Source organism: Salmo salar, chromosome 20 (genome assembly GCF_965601325.2).
Source record: "Salmo salar chromosome 20, fSalSal1, whole genome shotgun sequence".
Taxonomy (NCBI): domain Eukaryota; kingdom Metazoa; phylum Chordata; class Actinopteri; order Salmoniformes; family Salmonidae; genus Salmo; species Salmo salar.
The window spans coordinates 42,276,541-42,302,657 of NC_138310.1; the positions used below are offsets into that span (position 1 = coordinate 42,276,541).

General features: G+C 42.6%; 1 protein-coding gene across 1 annotated transcript; it reads right to left on the reverse strand.

The window, feature by feature from the left end:
- Window positions 1-838: 838 nt before the first annotated feature.
- On the reverse strand, window positions 839-26,117 carry trmt9b (tRNA methyltransferase 9B). The gene is made up of 5 exons (XM_014161903.3): window positions 25,987-26,117; window positions 8,787-8,979; window positions 7,909-8,082; window positions 1,874-2,104; window positions 839-1,676 (listed from the first exon to the last, which is right to left on the reverse strand). The coding sequence occupies exons 2-5, from the start codon at window positions 8,947-8,949 to the stop codon at window positions 982-984; spliced, it is 1,263 nt and encodes a 420-aa protein (XP_014017378.2). The 5' UTR covers window positions 8,950-8,979; window positions 25,987-26,117; the 3' UTR covers window positions 839-981.

The window sequence follows — 26,117 nt, forward strand, 5'->3', positions numbered from 1 at the left end:
CATACACAGACTAATTCTATTTAAAAATTGTCATTTAAAAAAAATCAACCATAAAACATTTCACAAAAATAATTTAGGGTAGGTGAGATAATCTGTACACCAGTATCATAGTAGTGGGTCTAGACATGCTGCACTGGACTGACAGGCTTACGCAACAGAAACGACTACAGAAATGTTTCACGTTTTCTGGGAGCTATTCCATATGCGAACCACTGACATTCAGCAAGCAGCAACATACCTACAGTGCAACATTTCACAGTATCATCTAGGACATATGTCTGTTCATTTGCCCCCAAAAATTATATTGGTCTAGTTCAGCTGGACAACATGTTAACACCAAATCACACAGACAGCATTGACATTATAGCACTTGACTTAATTAAGCATTCTTAATAACAGCACATGGCTCCTTAGAACATTATACACAGGTGGTACATAGAAAGGGATACCAACATATCACAGAACATTGCTGCAAGGTTGGTTCCTCTTGTATTTTGCGGAACATATGAAGACAAATATAGGCAGAATTTGCATTTGAGAGACCCATTCCACCACTATATAACATAATGGTCAATAGTTAGTCTAAGAGGCAAATGGAAGGGGGGGGGGGGGTTATCCTATAAGTTCCTCTATGGCTAAAAACAGAAGAGCAAAATCTAGAGGGGGAAAACTTCAAAGACTTCATTCCTTGGCAGACCTTTTTCATAGTTATTGATGGTCCATTGATAGCAGCATTGGAACGGAGGATAGATGTCTTGGGAATAGGGTGCCATTTGGGAAGCAGGCCAGATATCCACCAGATGGACACTGCTTATTAGGTGCTTTCCATTTGCGAAACACTAACTCTTAAAACATCACCTCAAGAATATGAACAGTACCTTCAACATCTCTTAAAAAAATTTGTCTTTTTTTTCTTTGAGGCGCAAGATGAATAAATCATGATAAAAAATAAAATCAAACTTGTTAAAACCAAGTCATGTTTCAAACCTGGACCTTCTCGGCCACCACGCACCAGTTGGCGTGGTCGAAGTAGGAATAAAGGACGTGGAGCTCTTCGACGTGGCTCTCGATCAGCTCCGCCAACTCGCCCTCCCGGAACACGTGGTAATAGCGCAGACACGAGGCGGCCGCCGGCTCCCCTTCGCTGTCCTGTTTGAGGTCTCCTGGTGGGCCTGCGTCCTTCTCCCCTGGCCGCCCTGGTCCCTCTGTGTGCTCCCTCTGGTAGGAGGAGACCAGGTCAGGCAGGGCCACAGAGCCACACTCCTGGACCAAGGCACTAGAGACACTGGTCTTCCCTGTGGAGTTGGAGTGGTTGTCGTTGCCATGATCTCTCTGGCTCCTGGCTAAGTCTGTGACCGAGTCAAAGACATCTTCCTCCGAGTTGTTCCTGGAGAAGCCAGAAAAGAGGTTCGACAGCTGCTTTATGAGACACGCTCCCCTGCCTCTGCGGCCGATCTTTCCCCCCTCCGCCTCCCCAAGCCGGGAGGAGACGGTGCTAATGAGTTCCCTGGAGGTGGATCTGGAGATGGTCAGGCTGCCAAAGTCAAAGACCGAGTCCAGGGAGCGTGAGAAGAACCACAGCCTGTGGCTCTGATGGGGACTGCAGGTCATTTCCTCTTTGTCCAGCATGGACGATGTGCTTTTCACCTTCCTGTTCTTGTCGCTGTAGAGGCATTCTTGGATAGGTAAGAAAATAAATCGTACTTGGTTAGTCCCCCCCCCACACACACACACACACAAATATTTTAGGGGTTAAGAGCGTTGCTCAAGAGCACAACAGCAGGAGATTGCACCTGGGATCAACAACAAAAAATAGCAGCCTTCCAGATATTGAACCAGCAACCTTCCGGCACCTCCCTAACCAGCTACCTACCGCTCATGCTCTGCACAGCGCCCCTCCGCCGGGGTGTGGGACGCTCCCTGCCTAGGGTGGGGGACGGGGGGTTGGGGTTCCAGGGCACAAAGATGTCCTGCTTCTGAAACTTCCGCCGTGTCTGCTCCATGGCCCACACGTAGATCATGATGCGCCCGCCCACGCGCAGGGTCCTTGCCATTTCCTTTATTGCTCGAATACGACGCTCTTTGGTGGAGAGATGATGGATGACTAGAAGGAGGAAAAACATTTGAGGGTCGGAAAGTTGAGCAGTTCGGCAGTGCAACTAGGAAAGTGGTGGGCATTGGAGCTTCTTGTACAGTATTGTCAGATGTTCAACAGATCTTTCTGAATGGAAGGTTCAGAATGGGAGGGGGGGGGGGCATTGAGATAGCAAAAAGGGTTCAATAATAGCATATAAGGGGCATCAAAATATTTATTTCAAAAGTTGGTCAATTTTAAATTCAAATGACTTCCTGAATTGACTTCTTTCAATTTGAATTAACCCCAATACTGATGGGATGGATTTGAACCCACGTCAGCGCCGCTCTACTTGTGCTCTGAAGGCAGCGGCAGTAACTGTTCGACTACCTGAGGCCACTGAGGGGCCAGTGTTTATGATTATTAATACTGTCCTAGGGCAAATGATCATCCGAATCCTGCCTACTCACGCGTTGGTAATTCACACCGCTTTACCTTGCAATAAAACCATTCATTATTTCCCAAACATACCCTTGTTATCTTGGTAACCCGGCTGCCGAGGCAACAAGGGCGCTGTGCCAGGAAGTGTATCTCATGTCAACTATGAAACTCGCCTTGTTTTCAACATGTCACAACCACTCTGATTTGAAGTGAAGCACTGAACATGAACAGCTACATGATACTCCCAACTGTCTCTGCTTGGGTATGTTAAATGGGAAATTTGGGATTCAAAAACAACAAAACGGAACCAGCCACTTTTTTGGGTAAACAGCTTTGGGATGGGGCTGGAGAAATCGAACCACTCAAATTCATTGACAGAGCTATGGTTGCAAGGGCTGACCATCCATGAGATCAAAATGATTTTTAACCATGTTTTGAAGCTGTACAGTATTTGTTTACAAATTACGATTGCAACATTTACAAACAATGGAGTGAAACCAGCTTATATTTTGGGTGATAAGGTAAGACAGTTCAACTAAGCTCATGAGGCATGCATACGTTATATTTAAGCAGTAAGGTCCGTGGGGGTGTGGTATATAGCCAATATACCAGGGCTAAGGGCTGTTCTTGGGCACAACGCAACGCCGTGTTACAGCTGTGATATATTGGCCATATATCACAAACCCCATGAGGTGCCTGCCTTATTGCTATTATAAACTGGTTACCAATGTAACTAGAGCAGTTAAAATAAATGTTTTGTCATACCCGTGGTATACAGTCTGATATACCACAGCTGTCAGCCAATCAGCATTCAGGGCTCAAACCACCCAGTTTATAATCAATGGCTATATATATCATGAATTTAGAAGTCCAAAAATGTATGTACCAATCCCACATTGCCCCTTTAAATCGAAGGGAGATGGATAAATGAATGTGACACATGTGAGACTCATGTCAAAGACAATTTTCAAATGTAAATTGGATATACAAAGCTTTTTCTATTGAATTTAATAAAGTGCCCAGTTAGCCTAACACTGGGTCCCAATTCACTCCCTCCTACGGTGCTTGATTTGGGCCGGAGCTTTCCAGAGCACCGTACTGGCACTTCTAATTTTGGGGGAAATTGCATTTTGGCTCCTCTATAAAACAAAGTAGCATATCGCAGGCCCAGATTCACACACGGAGGCAAAAAAGGTTGATCAAAGCACGAAGGCGGGATCTGCATTGAATAGCAATGGAGCGTGGGCATTCAGTTCCTGATTCCGTTTTGTTCACATTTATTTGCCGCTAGTCTGTGAATCTGCGTGACAGTAGGCTGTTAAAGATTGCGTTGGTACTGAAAAGAACACATAACTTCCAACATCTGATTCAGTATAAGCACGCCCAGGCCCTGGTGAGGAGAACTAAGAGGTCATGTTGGCGTTGGTTCTGTGACACCATTGGAAGGGAGACACCTGTGGGAGAAGTGTGGGGGATGATTAAGATGATTAGTGGGGTCAGAAGGGAGAGGGATAATCCAGTATTGATGAGTGGGGTCAGAAGGGAGTGGGATAATCCAGTATTGATGAGTGGGGTCAGAAGGGAGTGCTATAATCCAGTATTGATGAGTGGGAAGGATGTGCCAGTAACAGATGAGGAGAGATGATAGCCGAAGCGTTTGTCCAAGTGAAAACCTGGTTAACTTGTCAGATGGAGGGGCAGAGAGATAATGAGAGAGAAGCATCCAGGAGTGCTAGATAGGAGGGAGGATGTAAATGATGCGTTGAATGCACAAAAGGGAAATAGGTCATTTCACCTGGGAAATTTGAGGTGTGCCATGTTATGTTGGCTCATCTTGTGTTGAGGCACTGGATAAGGTATTGGTGTTGTACAAGAGTGTGGGAGGAAGGGAAACTACAGTAGCAGTACCAATCCGGAAGCCAGGGAAGGACCCAACGAGGCCAACAAGCTATCGGCCAATACCTTTAACATAACATGCATTTAAGATTATGGAATTTATGATTACGGAGAGGCTAACTTACATCCTGGAGTGCAAGGGGCTAGTATTGCCACATCAGAGTGGGTTCAGGAAAGGTAGGGGAACTATGTACCCAGTGCTCTGCTAAGAAGCAGCGGTCAGGAAGGCTCAAGTGAACAGGGAGACTGTTGTATCCATCTTTTTTGATGTGGTCGAAGGTGTATGATATGATGTGGAAGGAGGGGTTGCTTATCGAGCTCGATATTCTGGGGTTAGGAGGAAGAACGTACACCTGGATAAAGGATTTCCTGTTTGGAAGGTCTATCCAGGTCAGGTTGGGGAAGCCTCTCAGGCAGCTACCTGGTAGATAATGGTACACAGCAGTGGAGCGTGATTAGTCCTCTGTTGTTCTCAATCATGATCAATAATGTTTACTCTCAGGTACAGCCAGATATTGGGAGGTCGTTATTTGCAGATGGGGCCTTATGGAAGAGGGAAAAAAAATGTGCCATACATAGTGAAGAAGGTACAGGAAGCAATTGATGAGGTACAGCGGTGGGCATTAATGACTTCTTAGGGCTAGGCCCCTTTTTTCTCAATTTCTGCCTGAATGATGTGCCCAAAGTAAACTGCCTGTAGCTCAGGCACTGAAGCCAGGATATGCATATAATTGGTACCATTGGAAAGAAAACACTTTGTAGTTTGTAGAAATGTAAAAATAATGTAGGAGAATATAACACAATAGATATGGTAGGAGAAAATCCGAAGAAAAACCAACCAGAATTTTCTTTTTTTTGAGAGACCATACACTTAGAAATGCAAGAGAAAGGTAATATTGTAAAATGGCTCCCTGGATGCAATTCCTATGGCTTCCACAGGGTGTCAGTCTATGTTCAAGGTTTCAGGCTTGTAACTTCAAAAACAAATAAGAAATAACAGTTTTAGTATGAGGACACAGACTTGGAAATCCGTGTTTTTGCGCGCCACGATGAAGTTGCGCACCTGCTAAAATTGGTTTCCTATTGAACATCTTTCCGAAATAAATATTATAGTTTGGTTACATTTAGGGTGTCTGAGGAGTAAATAGGAACTCATTTTGACTTGTTGAAACAAAGTTTAGGGGTAGATTTTCAGATTCCTTTCTCTGCAAGTTGAACAAGTTTATTAATCAAATTGATGGCGCCAACTAAACTGACTTTTTGAGATATAAAAAAAATATTTTATCTAACAAAACGACACTACATGTTATAGCTGGGACCCTTTGGATGACAAATCAGAGGAAGATTTAAAAAAAGTAAGTGAATATTTAATCTTTATATGTGAATGTATGAAACCTGTGCCGGTGGAAAAATATTTAGATGTGGGATCCTCAAACAAACAATCACAGGCATGTTTTCGCTGTAATAGCTACTGTAAATCGGACATTGCAGTTAATTAAAATGAATTTAAGCTTTCAGCTGATATAAGACACTTACATGTACCTAAATGATTAAAATCCATAATATTTATTAGAATTTATTATAATTACGCACCCTCCAGTTTCACCGGAAGTTGTCCCGCTAGCGGGACACCGATCCTTAAAATGTGGGGATTCAGGTCCTCTGTAGATAAAACTCAGACAGTGTTCTTTACCAGGCGGAAGCTGAGGTACACTTGAGGTTATATGGGAGAAACTTGGAGAGGGTGGGGGCCTTCAGGTTCCTTGGGGTATACTTTGACACTAGACTGACCTGGGCAGAACACATTGAGAGAGTGGTGGGAAAGTGTAAGAAGGTGCTAAATGTCATGCGCTGTCTGACGGGGAAGGAGTGGGGGGCTGGGCGTTCCTCATTGAGGACCATGTATGTTACATTGATCTGATCTGTAATAGGCTATGGCAGCGAATGGTTTGACAGCTTAGACCTCATTTGAAAGGCTAGATGTCATACAGGGGCAAGGACATCCCTAGTGTCTGTACTACAGGTGGAGATGGGGGATATGCCATTGCAGATTAGGAGACACCAGCTGGCAATGAATTATTGGGTCAATCTACAGGGACACGGGGTGTCTCATCCTGAGAAAGGGATTTTACAGGCATGCTGGGAACATGAGCGAAGACAGAACAGAGCTTTGGGTGGGTGGGTAATACCCAGGTGAAGGAGATGGGACTGTATAGAAGGGAGTTTAGTCCAACGGTAGCTATTCCTGTAAATTCATCATGGCTACTCCCGCCTCCAGTAGTTGATCTAGAAGTGTTGGAGAGACTACAGAAAGATAGGGAGGGTGTTGATCTATCTGATTTGTTTAAGAGACGTCTGGATACTGTGTACTTTTACTTCACTACATTCTGAAGGAAAATGATGTACTTTTTACTCCATACATTTTCCCAGACATCCAAAAGTGCTCGTTACATTTTGAATGCTTAACAGGCCAGGAAAATTGTGAAATTCACGCACTTATCAAGAGAACACGTGGTCATCCTTACTGCCTCTGATCTGGTGGACTCACTAAACACAAATGCATCTTTTGTAAATAATGTCTGAGTATTGGAGTGTGCCCCTGGATATGCATACTTTTTTAAAAACAAAATGGTGCCGTCTGCTTTGCTTAATATAAGGAATTTGAAATTATTTATACTTTACTTTTGATACTTAAGTATATTTTAGCATTTACATTTACTTTTAATACTTAAGTATATTTAAAACCAAATACTTTTAGACTTTTACTCAAGTGGTATTTCACTGGGTGACTTTCACTTTTACTTCAGTCATGGTTGCCACCACTGAGGGTGGCAACCATCCTCAGTGGTGGCACTCTTTTGTTCAAGCCCTGGTCTAACCACACTGTAGCATTACCATCAGCTGCTCAACAGAAACTTAATAAGCAGACTAGGGTGTTTCATGGCTGGATCAAAAGCCAAGGCCGCACACACAGGAGCTCTCCAGATGGAGGGTTGACCACATGTGACTGACCGTGCAGTTCTACTTTGTGGGGGTTAAGTGCCTTGATCAAGGGCACAATGGCAGGTCTACATGGGATCAGACACAGCAGCCTTCCAGTGTCAATAATGCTTACTTTTTCATGTAGGCTATAATAATACAATGTGTACAAACCCTTAACAGTGAATAAACAGAGGTCTCTATAGCATAATGTCATTTGTGAATTTCGATGAACATAGTCTAATGGACCGACTTGGAAGAAGACCGCTCCTGCACTTCTTTCATCCCAAGTCAAGCACTGCTTATACCTATCCAGAAACTTCCGATATGCAAACATTGTAGGGTTAGGCCCGAGGGGGCATGAGGAGGACAGTGAAAAGAAGACAGTAATGGTAGCAGGAGTGTGAGTCAGAATGCAAGCCAGTTGGTCTGAACCCCGTTTGAACCGGGGTCAGACACACTAACTGCTAGACAACACAGGCCAGTACTCTCTCATGTTGAGTGAAGCATAGGCCTACCTGCGATAGAGAGGACACCGTCAAAGCAGCTGTCCCTGTAGGGCAGCCTGAGGCTGTCACACAGCTGCACCTCGTGGCCCTGGCTCCAGGCAGAGTCCACCAGGGGGCGACACACGTCACAGCCCAACTTGAACACACTGCCGTTGATGTGCAGGTACTTGCCATTGCCACAGCCTGTGATGGGGATGAGGGCAGACAATCAACAACAAACACCAGGTCCCAGTCCTGATTCTACACCCTTCTCCCAAAGTGTGCACTTGCTCACTCACAATCATAGATTTCAAAGAATTGGATTGATGTAAGCATTGGCTGGAGGGAGTTTCCACCATTGTTTAATCCATGACCGGGAGTGTGCATGTGCACCCTTTCGGAGAAGGGCAGAGAATCAGGATGCAGCTTAGATGTAAACCCCAGGAGAAAGACATGCATGAGGCCAATATGAAATGGCACCCTATTTGCTTGCCTATATGGTGCACTCCTTTGGGAGTGCTACTTGTGTTTTGACATTGACATCATGACTTGAAGCAAGGCCATCTCAGAATCAGAATGACTGGTACTTTCGAGTGTGAAAAACAATTCCCTAGTGGGAAATTAAGAATATCACACACCATCTTAGACAGTAGCTGAAAGCAAGAGTCAAACAAAGACTAATTTGCTTGTCAACAACGAAACATTGCATCATGAAATCAATCAATAGCAGGTAGAAAACCTTAGGCAGAGTATGTTGTTATTGGCCTTTTTGTTCGTTTCAATTAAACTCAGGCCACCAGAGATAGTCAGTGGGAGGACAGACAGAGGCCAGTATTAAGACAGACAGAGACACATACCCACTTAATGCATGTCCATCAGCAGTAGAACAGACACAGTAGCATACATACCCACGTCAGCGATGATACTGCCAGGCTCATGCTCCAGTAGGAACTGACGCACCTTGGGCCAGGCCTTGTAGCGGCTGTCGTTAAAATAAGGAGCAATCTTCTCGTAGACACTGTGCACATGCTCCCTCTCTAGCCGAGTGGCAGCCTCCTCCATCACGGTCATCCAGGCTCACTCATAAAACCAGCCGCACAGCTACAGGGCAGACAATAACAACAGGTTGGATTTCCAAGGGAGAGGCTGCGTCCCAAATGATACCCCTATTCCCTAGTGTACTAGATAGGAAATAAGATGCCATTTGGGACATAACCAGAGTGTTCTTATGGGATATGTTCAGGACAGGTAGTCCCTTGTCCAGTGCTGTAAAGTACTTTAAAGTAGTACTTAAGTCGGTTTTTTTTTGGGGGGGGGGGGGTATCTGTACTTTACCTTACTATTTATATTTTTGACAACTTTTACTTCACTACATTCCTGAAGAAAATAAATGTACTTTTTACTCCATACATTTTCCTTGACACCCAAAAGTACTCGTTACATTTTGAATGCTTAGCAGGATAGGAAAATGGTCCAATTCACACACTTATGAAGAGAACATCCCTGGTCATCCCTACTGCCTCTGATCTAGCGGATTTACTTAACACAAATGCTTTGTTTGTAAATTATGCCAGAGTGTTAGAGAGTGTCCCTGGCTATCAGTAAATAAAAAAAATAACAAGAAAATTGTGATGTCTGGTTTGATTAATATAAGGAATTTTAAATGATTTATACTTTCACTTTTGATACTTAAGTATATTTTAGCAATTACATTTACTTTAGATCCTTAAGTATATATAAAATCAGATACTTAGACTTATACTCAAGTAGTATTTTACTAGGTGACTTTCACGAGTCATTTTCTATTAAGGTATCTTTACATATAGTAAAGTATGACAATTGGGTACTTTTTCCACCAATTGCTTTGTCCCATTTCCAACCCCCAAAAAATCTGCCATTTCGTGCGTACAAAACACAACCCTGGCCTTTTTGTTCAGGACAGGTAGTCCCTTGTTATTCAGGACTGGCAAAAAGTGCATATTCACTGACGAGTAGCGGTTTTGTCTCATAAGGGGTGATGGTCGGATTCACATTTATCGTCGATGGAATGAGTGTTACACCAAGGCCTGTTACCCTGGAGCGGGATCGATTTGGAGGTGGAGGGTCCGTCATGGTCTGGGGCGGTGTGTCACAGCATCATCGGACTGAGCTTGTTGTCATTGTAGGCAATCTCAATGCTATGCGATACAGGGAAGACATCCTCCTCCGGCATGTGGTACCCTTCCTGCAGGCTCATCCTGACATGGCCCTCCAGCATCACAATGCCACCAGCCATACTGCTCGTTCTGTGCGTGACTTCCTGCAAGACAGGAATGTCAGTGTTCTGCCATGGCCAGCGAAGAGCCCGGATCTCAATCCCATTGAGCACGTCTGGGACCTGTTGGATCAGAGGGTGAGGGCTAGGGCCATTCCCCCCCAGAAATGTCCAGGAACTTGCAAGTGCCTTGGTGGAAGAGTGAGGTAGCATCTCACAGCAAGAACTTGCAAATCTGGTGCAGTCCATGAGGAGGAGATGCACTGCAGTACTTAATGCAGCTGGTGGCAAGTCCAGATACTGACTTACTTTTGTTCAGAGACACATTATTCAATTTCTGTTAGTCACGTCTGTGGAACTTGTTCAGTTTATGTCTCAGTTGTTGAACCTTGTTATGATCATACAAATATTTACACGTTAAGTTCACTGAAAATAAACAGTTGACAGTGGGAGTTTTTTTTCTTTTCTGAGGTTTACATACACCTTAGCCAAATACATTTAAACTCAGTTTTCACAATTCCTGACATTTAATCCAAGTAAAAATTCCCTGTTTTAGGTCAGGTACGATCATCACTTTATTTTAAGAATGTGAAATGTCAGAATAACAGAGAATTATTTATTTCAGCTTTTATTTCTTTCATCACATTCCCAGTGGGTCAGAAGTTTACATGCACTCAATTAGTATTTCGTAGCATTGCCTTTAAATTGTTTGACTTGGGTCAAACGCTTCAGGTAGCCTTCCACAAGCTTCCCACAATATGTTGGGTGAATTTTGGCCCATTCCTCCTGACAGAAGCTGGTGTAACTAAGTCTGTTTGTAGGCCTCCTTGCTTGCACACGCTTGTTCAGTTATGCCCACAAATGTTCTATAGGATTGAGGTCAGGATTTGTGATGGCCACTCCAATACCTTGACTTTGTTGTCCATAAGCCATTTTGCCACAACTTTAGAAGTATGCTTGGGATCATTGTCCATTTGGAAGACCCATTTGCTACCAAGCTTTAACTTCCTGACTGATGTCTTGAGATGTTGCTTCAATATATCCACATAATTTTCCTTTCCTCACGATGCCATCTATTTTGTGAAGTGCACCAGTCCCTCCTGCAGCAAAGCACCCCCACAACATGATGCTGCCACCCCTGTGCTTCACGTTTGGGATGGTGTTCTTCGGCTTGCAAGCCTCCCTCTTTTTCCTCCAAACTTAACAATGGTCATTATTGCCAAACAGTTATATTTTTGTTTCATCAGACCAGAGGACATGTCTCCAAAAAGTACGATCTTTGTCCCCATGTGCAGTTGGAAACCGTAGTATGTCTTTTTTATGGCGGTTTTGGAGCAGTGGCCTTTTCCTTGCTGAACAGTCTTTCAGGTTATGGCGATATAGGACTCGTTTTACTGTGGATATAGATACTTTTGTACTCGTTTCCTCCAGCATCTTCACAAGGTCCTTTGCTGTTGTTCTGGGATTGATTTGCACTTAAATCGATTTGTACGTTAATCTCTAGGAGACAGAACACGTCTCCTTCCGGAGCGGTATGACGGCTGCGTGGTCCCATGGTGTTTATACTTGGATACTATTGTTTGTACAGATGAACATGGTACCTTCAGGCATTTGAAAATTGCTCCCAAGGATGAACCAGACTTGTGGAGGTCTACAATTCTTTTTCTGAGATCTTGGCTGATTTCTTTTGATTTGCCCATGATGTCTAGCAGAGAGGCACTGAGTTTGAAGGTAGGCCTTGAAATACATCCACAGGTACACCTCCAATTCACTCAAATTATGTCAATTCGTCTGTCAGAAGCTTCTAAAGCCATGACATAATTTTCTGGAATTTTCCAAGCTGTTTAAAGACACAGTCAACATAGTGTATGTAAACGTCTGACCCACTAGAATTGTGATACAGTGATAAGTGAAATAATCTGTCTGTAAACAATTGTTGGAAGAATTACTTGTGTCATGCACAAAGCAGATATCCTAACAGACTTGCCAAAACGATAGTTTGTTAACAAGAAATTTGTGGAGTGGTTGAAAAACGAGTTTGAATGACTCCAACTTCCGACTTTAACTGTGATTAGCTATTTAGCAGTCTTATAGTTTGGCGAGGGAGGTGGGGTAAAAGCTGTTCAGGATCCTGTTGGTTCCGGGACTAGTCCTTGTGGTAGCAGAGAGAGCAGTCTATGGCTTGACCATTTTTGGAGCCTTCCTCTGACACTGCCTTATATAGAGGTCCTGGATGGCAGGGAGCTCAGCCCAAATGATGTACTGGGCTGTACTCACCACCCCCTGTAGCACCTTGCAGTCGGGTGCCTTGCAGTTGCTGTACAAAGCGATGCTCTCAATGGTGCAGCCGTAGAACCTTTTGAGGATCCGAGCCAAATATTTTCAGCCTCCTGAGGGGGAAGAGGTGCTGTCGTGCCCTTTTCATAACTATGTGGGTGTGTGTGGACCATATGAATTCCTTGACGGAAAGGTTGTTGGAGGTATGGATGTAAACAACTAAGGCCGCTGCAGGGAAACACCACTGCAGGATCATTCAATTTATGGTGTAGCTTAAAGGGATACTTAGGGTTTTTGGCAATTAAGCCCTTTATCTACATCCCCAGAATCAGATTAACTCATGGATGTCTCTGCATTCAGTATGAAGGAAGTTAGTGGTAGTTTTGTGAGCCAATGCTAACTAGCATTAGCACAATGCTAGCTGTTTTCCAGTCATTGCGCTAACACTACTTAGCAATTGAGCTTACGCTATTTAGCAACTTCCTTCAAACTGCACACAGACATAAAATGGTATCCACGAGTTCATCTGACTCTGGGGAAGTAGATAAAGGGCTTCATTGCCGAAATCCTGAAGTATCCCTTTAAGGACAGGTATCAATATAGTGTCAATATCCAATGACAATGTCCATGAGAGGAACAGCTTGAGTGTTGTATCCGCTTTAAAACCTCTGATACAGCATAAACATTCGGAGTGAAACCATAGTGCGGTTGTCTTGTTTCTGCAACCGATTGCATTGTGGCCACCGTCAGTAGGGCTAGGGTTGCCATGTTTAACAGAAACCCCAGTTGTAGGTTTCCCAGCTGATTCCAGGAATCTTCCAACTGGCATCTCAACCTTTTACATTTTGGCACATCGTAAAACTTTTTTTTCTACAGGAAACAAAATTGATTTAGGTTTCACTCTATTTAATCTGCTTACTGAATACCACCCAGGTCAGGTGCTACATGTTTAAATGTGTCCTTCCATTCTCTGCCACTGTTCATCCACATAAAACACGACTCAATGGAACAGGGCACATAGATTTGACATCACTGGGTGTAATTTATCACAGAGAACATACCGTCTGAGTGAGCTTGCGCGAGTGTGTGACTGTGTGTCGTGTGTGACACAGTGCGTGTGAGAATATGTGCGAGTGTGTCGTGACTGTACTGTAGTCTGCCTTAGTCTACTAAGATGCGAGGCAACGCCTACCTTTACCGTCCTACTTCTGTTATGCTGCTCACAGCTCCATGAAGAGACAGTTTGAATCTCACACAAAGAGACACACAGTGGCGGTTTGAATCTCAATAATTATCTAATGGTCTAATATGATCATGAGTCATTCTAATTATAGGCTTGTCAAACACAACATCCTATTTTCTTTCAAGGCTGGTTGGACAGATAACATTTTCAACAAAATCCAGTCATCTTTGAGACAGATCATGATAACTTAACAGCAATGTCACTGACACCAGAAGTCCTCACATAAATACAAGTACACTGACATTTTTGATATCTTGTGCAATGTGCATGCTCTGCCTTAATAATATAATCATATTTCCTTCAGATGGCCCAGCACCTTGGTGATGACATCAGCCAGGTCAGATGAAGTGAAAACACATGGCTCCTTTTGGAGCACATATTGCCTTCAAGGAGAACTTGTCTATAGAGCCCCACAGTGGAGATGTCATAATACCCATAAAACCTAGTGGTCAAACAGGGAAATGGTTCCAATCATTTTTCCACCATTCATTTTTTCCAAGGGACGAGTTTCATGTAGGCTTACCCTGGAGTGACATTTTGATATCTACGTAAATCTCTCTTGGACAAGGTAACTTTAAATCAATATATTTGGATTTGAATACTTGAATTAGATTTTAAAATGCTAATTAGCATCAAAGTAGACATCATGCAAGACTACAAATCCCTGCAAGTTCTTGCACATCATCTCTAGTTGACACCTTTGCTAACAGGTATTGTGTCAATTTACAACTTGCACAAGAATTCACAGAATTGTCCATTTAAAGAAATTGCCAATTTACTCATTACTAAATTTTTGCTAACATTAGATAGTTAATCCAGAGATACTTACCTTTGCCTCGATTCGGCAGTCTCGTCCAAATCATCATGGCATTTGTAGTGCTTGATAATAGCCACATTAGCAACTAATTAGCATTTCATTTTTTGGGGTTAAGTACAGGCGAACATACTGATAAGTCACCTTCGAGAGATTTACACAAACACAAATCAGTCCTTATTTTATGTGTTTCTAAAGTATACACTTGTTTGACCTATATTTTATGGGTATTATGACTTATACTGTGGTACTCTATTGACAGAGGGAGCACGTGAGCGCTGTGCACGTGCTCACTCAGAGGATGGGGAACTTAAGTTTGTAGTCAATATTCTGTGCTTGGCTGCATCCTGCTGAAACTCTCAGGAGAAGCAGCCAGTGTACATTGTGACAGAGAAATAGGTTGTACCCACTGGCAGAGACCGTAGCAAAACTAAAGTGTCTTATTTTTGCTGGAGAAAGACCAAACCAACCAAGCAGACTATATCCTAGAAGTTGACAATATCCTCTGTCAAATAGCAAACGTTATGTTATCGTAGCCCTCAGGCGTGGGTCGGGGAGACAATATTTCCCCTGCAAAACAACTTTTGTGGCCGAAACGTTATCCGTTATCCAGTGTTTAGCCTTTTCTTTCTAAATGTAGACATTTTGATGCCAACAGGCCTACTAAACAAGGCAGACACCGTTGAGAGCAGAGGCTGTGAATGTTGCCTCGCATCAGATGGATGAATGCATTAACCTTGAATGTCAACACAGGTACATCAGTGTCTGCTAGCGCCACCGCCTCTCTTCAGGCTGATGCTCAGAACGCTATGTCCAAGTAGTATCATGTATACATGATGGGTAGAGTCAGTCATTTCAAAAGGTTATTGGGAACCACTGCGCTCAGAACTGGTGCATTGGCCAAAATGAAAAGATCAGATTCATTAGTAGTAGGTATTTTTGCAGGTACTGCTTTTGGTCTGAGCTAGCTGTTCTCCCATTCAGTATCTACCCACCCTCAGATGGTAAAACCTCTTGCAACTCATCTTTACTGAGCCTATTTCTGTAACAGATGCTCAGCAAAAGGAGGAAAAAAAACATGAGCTTATGTAACATGGTTATCTAGCTGGTTGTGTGTGTGTGTGCGCGTGCTACATTGTCAGGCATCTATAGTGGCTTGCGAAAGTATTCACCCCCCTTGGCATTTTTCCTATTTTGTTGCCTTCCAACCTTGAATTAAAATAGATTTTTTTTTTGGGGGGGGGGTTTGTATCATTTGATTTACACAACATGCTTACTTTTTATCTTCAAGCAAAGGCTTTTTTCTGGCCACTTTTCCGCAAAGCACAGCTCTGTGGAGTGTATGGCTTAAAGTGGTCCTATGCCAGATACTCCAATCTCCGCTGTGGAGCTTTGCAGCTCCTTCAGTGTTATCTTTGGTCTCTTTGTTGCCCTCCTTGCCTGGTCTGTGAGTTTTGGTGGGTGTCCCTCTCTTGGCTGGTTTGTTGTGGTGCCATAGTCTTTCAATTTTTTTTTCTAATGTATTTAAATGGTGCTCTGTGAGATGTTCAAAGTTTCAGATAATTTTTTATAACCCAACCCTGATCTGTACTTCTCTACAACTTCTTCCTAGACCTGTTTGGAGAGCTCCTTGGTCTTCATGGTGCCGCTTGCTTGGTGGTGCCCCTTGCTTAGTGGTGTTGCAGACTCTGGGGCCTTTCAGAACAGGTGTATATATACACTGAGATCATGTGAAACCTAAATAAAGTCCACCTGTGTGCAATCTAACTAATTATGTGACTTCTGAAGGTAATTGGTTGCACCAGATCTTGTTTAGGAGCTTCATAGCAAAGGGGGTGAATATATATATATGAATATATATGCACACACCCCTGCCCAGTGCTCAGCCTCTGAATGACAATAGAGACTAAAATTTGTTCACAGGTAACACAAAAAGATCAGCCCCAAAATGAATAACAAAGACTTCTGTGATTGGGAGAAATTGTGCTCGTTTCTTTTCTCTCTGGTAGTCAAGATCATTTAAACTCTCCCACTTTGCTGCAATTACATTATAGGCAACAGGATTTTTTTATACATACAGTACCAGTCAAAAGTTTGGACACACCTACTCATTCTAGGGTTTTTCTTTATTTTTACTATGTTCTACATTGTAGAATAATCATGAAGACATCAACACTATGCAATAACACATATGGAATCACGTAGCAACCAAAATGTATTTGATATTCTTCAAAGTAGCCACCCTTTGGCTTGATGACAGCTTTGCTCCATCCATCTCTATGATTTGAACAGACACAGGCCACTGACCTTTAAATCTCAGCAGTTGCTAAAGGCTTTCTGCTGTGTAATGCGAGTCTGTTAGGCTAATGAAGATACTGCTAGGTAGTGTTACTTCCCTGACAGGGTACCAGTGTAGCAATTAAAGAGGAACAGCCAGAGTGGGGTTTGAGCCAGCAATCCTGCAGTTATAGGGAACATGCACTATCTACCACCTGTGCTATAAGGGCCGGTTTCTAGGTCACAGCCTAGTCCTGGACTAAACTTTGTCAATGGATATTCTCCATTGAGATATTCTCTTGGTATAGGCTACACACATAGAGAAGCTACACAAATCACTGAAAAAGGGAGAGCACTATAGTAAGTCTCATGAACTACAACAGAAGCGTTTCTTCAGTGAAGAATGCTGCTTACATAGACAGTTGGTGACTCATTACTCAACAGTTGACTGTGGTCCCTAGAGTGTCTTATGGCAATTCCTCTAACACAGGGTTTCCCAAACTCAGTCCCCCCCTGGGTGCACATTTTGTTTTTTCCCCCTAGCACTACACAGCGGATTCAAATAATCAAAACTTGATGAGTCGGTTATTTAAAATCTCCATTTTACAGCACGTGTTTACAGAAGACAGAGGGACCACCTGTGCTAATTAGCTACAGTATCTAGTATGCTCTGAACACCTGTGTGTAATGGAAGAATGCTGCCAGAAATGTATTATCACTGGAAAATACAGTCTGCTGCAACTGTGATGAAGCCGGTTAAAACAGTTTACAGGGCGCAAATCTCACTATTTTCCCCATCAATCTACACATAATACCCCATAATGACTTAAGTGAAAACACGTTTAGAAATTTTTGCTAATGTATTAAAAAGAAAAACAGAAATTTCACATTTACACAAGTATTCAGACCCTTTACTCAGTACTTTGTTGAAGCACCGTTGGCAGCTATTACAGACTCAAGTCTTTTTGGGTATGATGCTACAAGCTTGGCACACCTGTATTTGGGGTGTCTCTCACATTCTTATCTGCAGATCCTCTCAAGCTCTGTCAGGTTGGATGGTGAGCATCGCTGCACAGCTATTTTCAGGTCTCTGCAGAGACGTTCGATCAGGTTCAAGTCCTGGGTCTGGCTGGGCCACTCAAGGACATTCAGAGACTTGTCCCGAAGCCACTCCTGCGTAGTCTTGGCTGTGTGCTTAGGGTCGTTGTCCTGTTGGAATGTGAACCTTCGCCCCAGTCTGAGGTCCTGAGTGATCTGGAGCAGGTTTTTAAATCAAGGATCTCTGCACATTTATCCGTTCATCTTTCCCTCGATCCTGACTAGTCTCCCAGTCCCTGAAAAACATTCCCACAGCATGATGCTGCCACCACCATGCTTCACCGTAGGGATGGTGCCAGGCAGGGGCGGACTGAAACAATAATTCATGCCTGGAATTTGACTCCTTCCCAGGCCACCCTGTTCACGCAAACCACCAGAACGCTAATTTTGTAGGCTAACCCTATTTGTTGATGTAACGGGTACCAACCTAGTTATAAATTTGGACACTATGTCCATCTGTTATCCACATTACAAAATACAAACATTTGGGACTGACCAAAAAGTAGCCAATCTGAAACACTGAGTTTAAGGTATGCTATGGGTGCACCCTCAAAAACTCACTAGGATTACACCAATCATACCACATACAAATGTACAAGGCCAGACACACAAAACAATTAGCCTACAGTTTTTAAAAAGAGAATGAGATATTGAGTTAATCATTTGAGCTCTTTATATTCAAGCATCAAGCATATCAAAAGTATCAAAACATTTCACACACACACATTCACTGAACTTGAACATAAGCTACAACAATGTAAGTAAGTATAATACAAAAGTCAAAAAGCACTCCTCTACAAAAAAATGTAGATTACAATGTTCCCTCACTGGTGTCCATAAAGCCAACAGCACACAATAAACACATCTATATACTGAGTCAATGAAATTGAACATTGGCTACATAACTGCAAGTATAATATGAAAGTCCAAAAAACATGCCTCTGTACAAAAGCTTTAACTCACGGCAAATGTTCTTTCACCCTTGTCAGCCTGTTAAGCAAAGAGTCATAGCATAGCTACTTCAGGGTAACCAGTAAGTAATTACCACTAGTAACAATATAAACTCAAAAAACTAGCCATGATTGTCGGCCATGTTTTAGAAGTTATATGCAGCTACGTGTCTGTGTCCTGTAGCTAAGCCCACATTTACCAATAACTTTAACTTCATCAATCACACGTTCCATGACCTGCCTCCTCTTTCTGACCTGGTCTCGTTGAACTGATATTTGCTTATCACTCAGAAGGGTACAGATGTCTGCTTTGCTGGCTCTGAGGAAAAAGGTTTCTGCACTTTCTCAATGGGTTTTGCTTCTCTCATGTTCCTGTACTTTCTGATGGGCATGTTTCCAGGCCTGCATGCCTCCTTTGATAAATGCACTATCACTGGCTGAAGGTTTTGCGAATGCAAGACATATTGAGCAGAACAAGGAGTGAGTTACTTCATTGTATGTCAGCCATTTTCTGTTTGTGCCATCTTTGGAGTGGAAATGGGAATGACTCTTTGAGGGGTTTGTTTTGGGTGGTACTGAAAAAAATAAGTCAAAATCCTTGGACTGAGGATGGGCAAAATAATCAAATGGATTTTCCCTGTACTGGGCTCTGAACCTCTCTCTCTGCACATCTGGTTGCTCTGCAGAATGAGATTAACATGGTAAATAACCTAGACTTAAACTTGTATTACTGGTGCAGTCATCGATTGTATGCCCCCCAATTACAGTCCTACTGATAATCTCATAAATAAAGCACATATTCATCTAAAATCATAGCCTACATGTTTAGGTTTGTGCTCTTAAGTTGTACCTGAAGGTTCCTGCTCTGAGTCTGACTCTGTACTGACCACCATCTCCAGTTGTACAGGAGCACCTGAAGCTCTGGTGCTGCTTCCTTCTCCACCTTTACAAAGAAAATACTCTATTATCATACTCACTATCATTAGTGTATCAGTAGGCTACATTAATACAGCTCTGGAAAAATTAAAAGTGGTCTCTTCATTTGGAATGGTCTCTTAAATTATTCCCAGAGCTGTATATTATTGTAATAACTTGTAATGATGGTACTAATGGCGCTAATTATCTTTGTCATTGCCTGTGCTGTGTCACACAGGCTACTGTGTTACGTTCATGGATGTATTATGGTTACGTTACTGTAGCCTGTTTCGCTGTACAGTGTATGTGCACTTTCCCCAGCTTATGTGGCATGAGTCATTACCGAATGCTGGCAAGTCCATACTCTAAGTTGACTATTTTCTACTAGTTGAAACATATAGCCTTCAATGTCATATTATGATCGCTATGTTGCACTCATTGCTTTGATATAAGACGTGCAAACTGTTTAGCCTACCGGCCGTTGTGTCGCTATTATTAGCTGGGCTACTTCGCTAGCCATGCTGGGTGTCGTGTGTGTGTCAGTGTGTGTGGTTTAGCTGTTGTTTTTGATTGACCTGGTCCCTTACTGGCGAATATGTCTCTCATTTTGCAGCGTCTGTGGCAAGGGCCTCTTCTTTATTCTCTCCCTCTCTGCTTCACCTTTCCTCGTCTGACTGTCCATTTCGCCATGCGACTTGTCTAAAAAGTTATCTGTAGAGAGGCAGGTAGACGGTTCCTATGTGCGTCGCGGAGAGACCTGATGTCATTTTTGGTGCGGGGACACTGCAGCGAGTGAGTGAGAGTGATGATGCCTGATGCGTGGATTCTCCGTCAACTCATTCCTGCTTGCTATATTATTGCTGGTCAAGTTGACTATTCACCGCAGGCCAAAACGACCCTCAGGCCACCGGGAAATGTCCCGGTGCTCCCAACGGCCAGTCCGCCATTGGTGCCAAGTTTCCTCCAGACGTGATGCTTGGCATTCAGGGCAAAGTGTTCAATCTTGGATTCAGACCAGAGACTCTTGTTTCTCATGGTTGGAGAGTCCTTTAGGCAAACTCCAAGCTGGCTGTCATATGCCTTTTGCTGAGGAGTGGCTTCCGTTTGGCCACTACCATAAAGGCCTGATTGGTGGAGTGTTACAGAGATGGTTGTCCTTTTGGAAGGTTCTCCCATCTCCACAGAGGAACTCTGAAGCTCTGTCAGAGTGACCATCGGGTTCTTGGTCACCTCCCTGACCAAGGCCCTACTCCCACGATTGCTCAGTTTGGCCGGGGGGCCAGAACTAGGAAGAGTCTTGGTGGTTCCAAACTTGATCCATTTAAGAATGATGTAGGCCACTGTGTTCTTGGGGACCTTCAATTTTCAGGATGCTGGGGGAACTCCCTTAAATCCAATCAATTGAATTTACCACAGATGGACTCCAATCAAGTTGTCGAAACAGCTCAAGGATGATCAATGGAAACATGATGCACCGTTGCAAAATTTGTCTGAATATTTATGAAATTAAGATTTTTTATTTTTATTACAAATTTCTAAAAACCTGTTTTCACTTTGTCATTATGAGGTATTATGTGTAGATTGATGAGGAATATTTTTTATTCATTCAATTTTGGAATAAGGCTGTAACGCAAGGGGGTATGATTTGCACTCTTTCAGAGTTCTAAAAGCAAGCACAGCAGAAACTGGCTACTCTTTAGTTGACAAGGTAACTGCTGTTTAACTTTACATACAAAAAACTAAACTGGTGTTTATTCGCAGTGCTGAGGTAGTATTGTAACTGACATGTAACGTTAGCGAATGTTTTATCCCCTCTCGACTGAGATGAATTAGCTGCACTAGCTAGTAGCTACCACAGTCAGGTAGAGGCTAGAGCTGACCTAAAGCTGTTAGATAGTAATAATAGTTACCTCATATCACTATCTAACAGCTTTAGGTCGGTATGGAAATGTTTTTAGCCTTTGTTTTGAGAGGTTTTATTAGTCAGTATGGCAATGTAATGTTATTGAGCTGTCCGTTTCTCTTGCTAATTCCCTACTTTTCACACTGACACAGTAATACACAGCTCTAACATTACAGGCTTCACTGTCACGGTGCACAGTAGAGGTCTGCACCAGCATCCGCAGCTTTTCATACCCCGCCGGCTTTCTGTCCGACTCCCACAAGAACTGGTCCCAAACCCAACCACAGTCCCGCAATGTTATTTTAGGCGTATGTGACGCAGCTCACTTGCCTGCCATGGTCACAGCAATTTTGAGCCCTATAGGCAATATCAAATGAGCAAAAATACCTTCAAATAGTTTAAATTACCAGGAGATTCTCACATGGCCACTATATTAGGCTATCTGTATTACTGGGCTAGATCAGCCAATATGTTAGATATAGTTTGAAGATAACAGTTGGAGAGACTTGCACTTTCTCTTGAGCTATTTTTATAGGCTACCTTCTAGGAGTGGGAAGATTTTCAGACAGAAATATGGGTGATTAGTATTTAGAACTTTCTAGGCAATGTAGGAAGTACATTTCCTTGGAAAGAGACCCTCACTGTGCTTCTCTGCTCATGCATAGGCTATATCCTACTCTATTTAATTGAGACCATACACGCACCTGATCTCACAGGTATGGCTACTGAACTGGAAGCAGCAAGAATGAGGACAGTGACACTTGCTACATTTTGCATAGTCCTATGGAATATAGCCCACCTATTAGGAGGACGATTTGCAGGCAGAGACAAATAAATGGGTAATCAATACTTAGTAATATGCGCAACGGTCACTCACCATAGCAGCCTAACCTATGTGCGCTTTGTGCCTTTTCCATGATTACATTTTTACAGACACTGTAAACTGAAGTCTAATCTTATTTAATATTTAACTGTGGTGTGATTCTCCGTCTATGTAGGCAGCCTACTCTATTTCAATGAGACCACATATACTAGTCGCACTTGAACACTCACGTCCAACTATGAGAGGTAGGCTATTGAAGAAGTTGAAGCAGCATATACTGTAATCCCAAAGTCATCTGTCTGACCGCCCGCAGAATGTGCCACAATGATCTCTATCAGACCCGCAGGTCCTTCAGGCATCCCACAGGAATGGAGCCTTGCTCATCATGTCTTAGCAGGACGAGATGGTGACAGGGGTCCCAGCAGGGTCAGAGAGCTCAGGTGAATTTAGCAGTATATTAACAATATCAATGAATGATACAAAGTTGCATCTTGATTTGATGGGTAAATCTACAGTAGCTTCAGGACAGCAGTTTAAAGCTACAGTCTGGGATCTGGGAATAACGGTCATTTCAATTATTGAACCATTATTTTATGTTGATACTGGAGACTTATCTGAAGAAACTGTTTAACCAAGCATTTATAGCAGCTAAGAAACATGTCCATTAATTGGAAGGTTGGTTATCCTCACACAGTGGATAGTTATGTATCACTAGCTTTGATTTATTACCAGATTAAAGGGTATACTGGACAACTTTCATAAAGTCTGGATGCCTAATATAGAGTAGGCTGTGTGGTTTGGGGCGCTGCATGGTGGTGGACAGCTAGGGACATGACGGGGCCACCCAGCTATATTGTGTGTAAGCAAAAAGAGCTCTACAGTATTATTAGTCCTATGAGATTAATCATATGGAGGATTTGCTGTTTGTGTGTGTTAATGTACATTTTGAGGTGTACAGTTGAAGTCGGAAGTTTACATACACCTTAGCAAAATACATTTAAACTCAAGTTTTTCACAATTCCTGACATTTAATCCTAGTAAAAATTCCCTGTTTTAGGTCAGTTAGGATCACCACTTTATTTTAAGAATGTGAAATGTCAGAATAATAGTAGAGAATGAATTATTCCCAGTAGGTCAGAAGTTTACATAGACTCAATTTGTATTTGGTAGCGTTGCTTTTAAATAGTTTAACTTGGGTCAAACGTGTCAGGTAGCCTTCCACAATAAGTTGGGGGAATTATGGCCCATTCCTCCTAACAGAGCTGGTGTAACTGAGTCAGATTTGTATGCCTCCTTGCTTGCACACGCTTTTTCAGTTCTACCCACAAATTTTATATAGGATTGAGGTCAGGGTTTTGTGATGGCCACTCCAATACCTTGACTTTGTTGTCCTTAAGCCATTTTGCCACAACTTTGGAAGTATGCTTGGGGTCATTGTCCATTTGGAAGACCCATTTGCGACCAAGCTTTAACTTCCAGAATGATGTCTTGAGATGTTGCTTCAACATATCCACAATTTTCCTTCCACATGACGCCATCTATTTTGTGAAGTGCACCAGTCCCTCCTGCAGCAAAGCACCCCCACAATGTGATGCTGCCACCCCCGTGCTTCATGGTTGGAATGGTGATCTTCGGCTTGCAAGCCTCCCCCTTTTTCCTCCAAACATAACGATGTTCATTATGGCCAAACAGTTCTATTTTTGTTTCATCAGACCAGAGGACATTTCTCCAAAAAGTACAATCTTTGTCGCCATGTGCAGTTGCAAACCGTAGTCTGACTTTTTTTTTTTTAATGGCAGTTTTGGAGCAGTGGCATCTTCCTTGCTGAGCGGCCTTTCAGGTTATGTCGATATAGGACTAGTTTTACTGTGGATATAGATACTTTTGTACCCGTTTCCTCCAGCATCTTCACAAGGGCTTTTGCTGTTGTTCTGGGACTGATTTGCTGTTGTTCTGGGATTGATTTGGACTTTTCGCACCAAAGTACATTAATCTCTAGGAGACAGAATGAGCAGTATGACTGAGCGGTATGACCGCAGCGTGGTCCCATGGTGTTTATACTTGCGTACTATTGTTTGAACAGATGAACGTGGTACCTTTAGGCGTTTGGAAATTGCTCCCAAGGATGAACCAGACTTGTGGAGGTCTTCAATTCTTTTTCTGAGGTCTTGGCTGATTTCTTTTGATTGTCCCATGATGTCTAGCAATGAGGCACTGAATTTGAAGGTAGGCCTTGAAAGACATCCACAGGTACACCTCCAATTGACTCAAATGATGTGAATTAGCCTATCAGAAGCTTCTAAAGGCATGACATAATTTTCTGGAATTTTCCAAGCTGTTTAAAGTCACAGTCAACTTAGTGCATGTAAACTTCTGACCCACTGGAATTGTGATAGTGAATTATAAATGAAATAATCTGTCTGTAAACAATTGTTGGAAAAATTGTGTCATGCACAAAGTAGATGTCCTAACCGACTTGCCAAAACGACAGTTTGTTAACAAGAAATTTGTGGAGTGGTTGAAAAACTAGTTTTAATGACTCCAACCTAAGTGTATGTAAACTTCCGACTTCAACTGTGTCATTTTGTTTCCAAAACTTTCCCTTGGGAACAAAACAAAATTAAGGTGGGAACTGGGAAGGAACTCTGACTGAAATTTGATATAGAGGATGTCTTAATAAAGTCAATGAAATGTCTTTGTAGTTTTTCAAGAGTTGTTCATTTGTTAGGCTATTGGTTAAAGGTGCAACAATATTTATTATTGAATTACCTTTGATCTAGTTCAGTCTGATTAATCACATTAAACATACGTAATAATGATATTTTACCTAGCTTGATGACAGTGGGTATTTTTACTTACTCTTGTTCTAAATAGAGACGGCATATTGGATTGTGTAAAAATGCAGGAAAATAACTTTAGATGTCCCAAAAGAATTCTGGGGGAGGACCACCAGACCCCCCACCAGGTTATGTCCCCCCCACTTCTAAAACCAAAGTGGTGCCCCTGGTGTAGAGTAAGTGTATATTTTGCATTTGTGAAATTCTTTTGATGTGATAGTAAAGGGCTTTATGTTTCTAGAATCATATCGCAATTGAGAAATCAATTTATTTTCAGATGGAGTATTTGGCTGTTTTGGCTGCCAGAGCCAGTCTGCCTCTGAAAATAACATACAACGTCCTTGGACCTTAAAATTAAGAATACCTAAGAGTACATCTTGGGCTAAATGGGATAACCTTTTTCGATTACTGTACCACTGTTGGGTAAATTCATTTTGGTCTGCCTGGAGTACCGCTGAAGTATCCCTCATGTGCATTTTACCAGTAGGCCTAAGGTCTCATGAGACTTCTCAATTACCCACTGTGGCTAGGCCAAGTACCCCTGGTTGAGAACTAGACTGGGAACAACTGCATTAGTACATATACTCTAGCTAGCCTAAAGAAACCGCTCTACGTTAAAAGTATAACCACAAATTCAACAGAGAACGTATCTTCGCGTAGCATACTCACTTAAATTTGTATCGCGTTCAATCAGCAACATTGTAAGATTATAATTACCGTAAATACTTCTGCCGGCCAATTTATCATGTCGGCTACATGTCAGCAACGGAGGAAATATGTACAAATAGGTTGGCAGCGTTGATAAAGGCTGAGTGAAATTGGCGTTCTGATTCAGTCCTATTTTGACT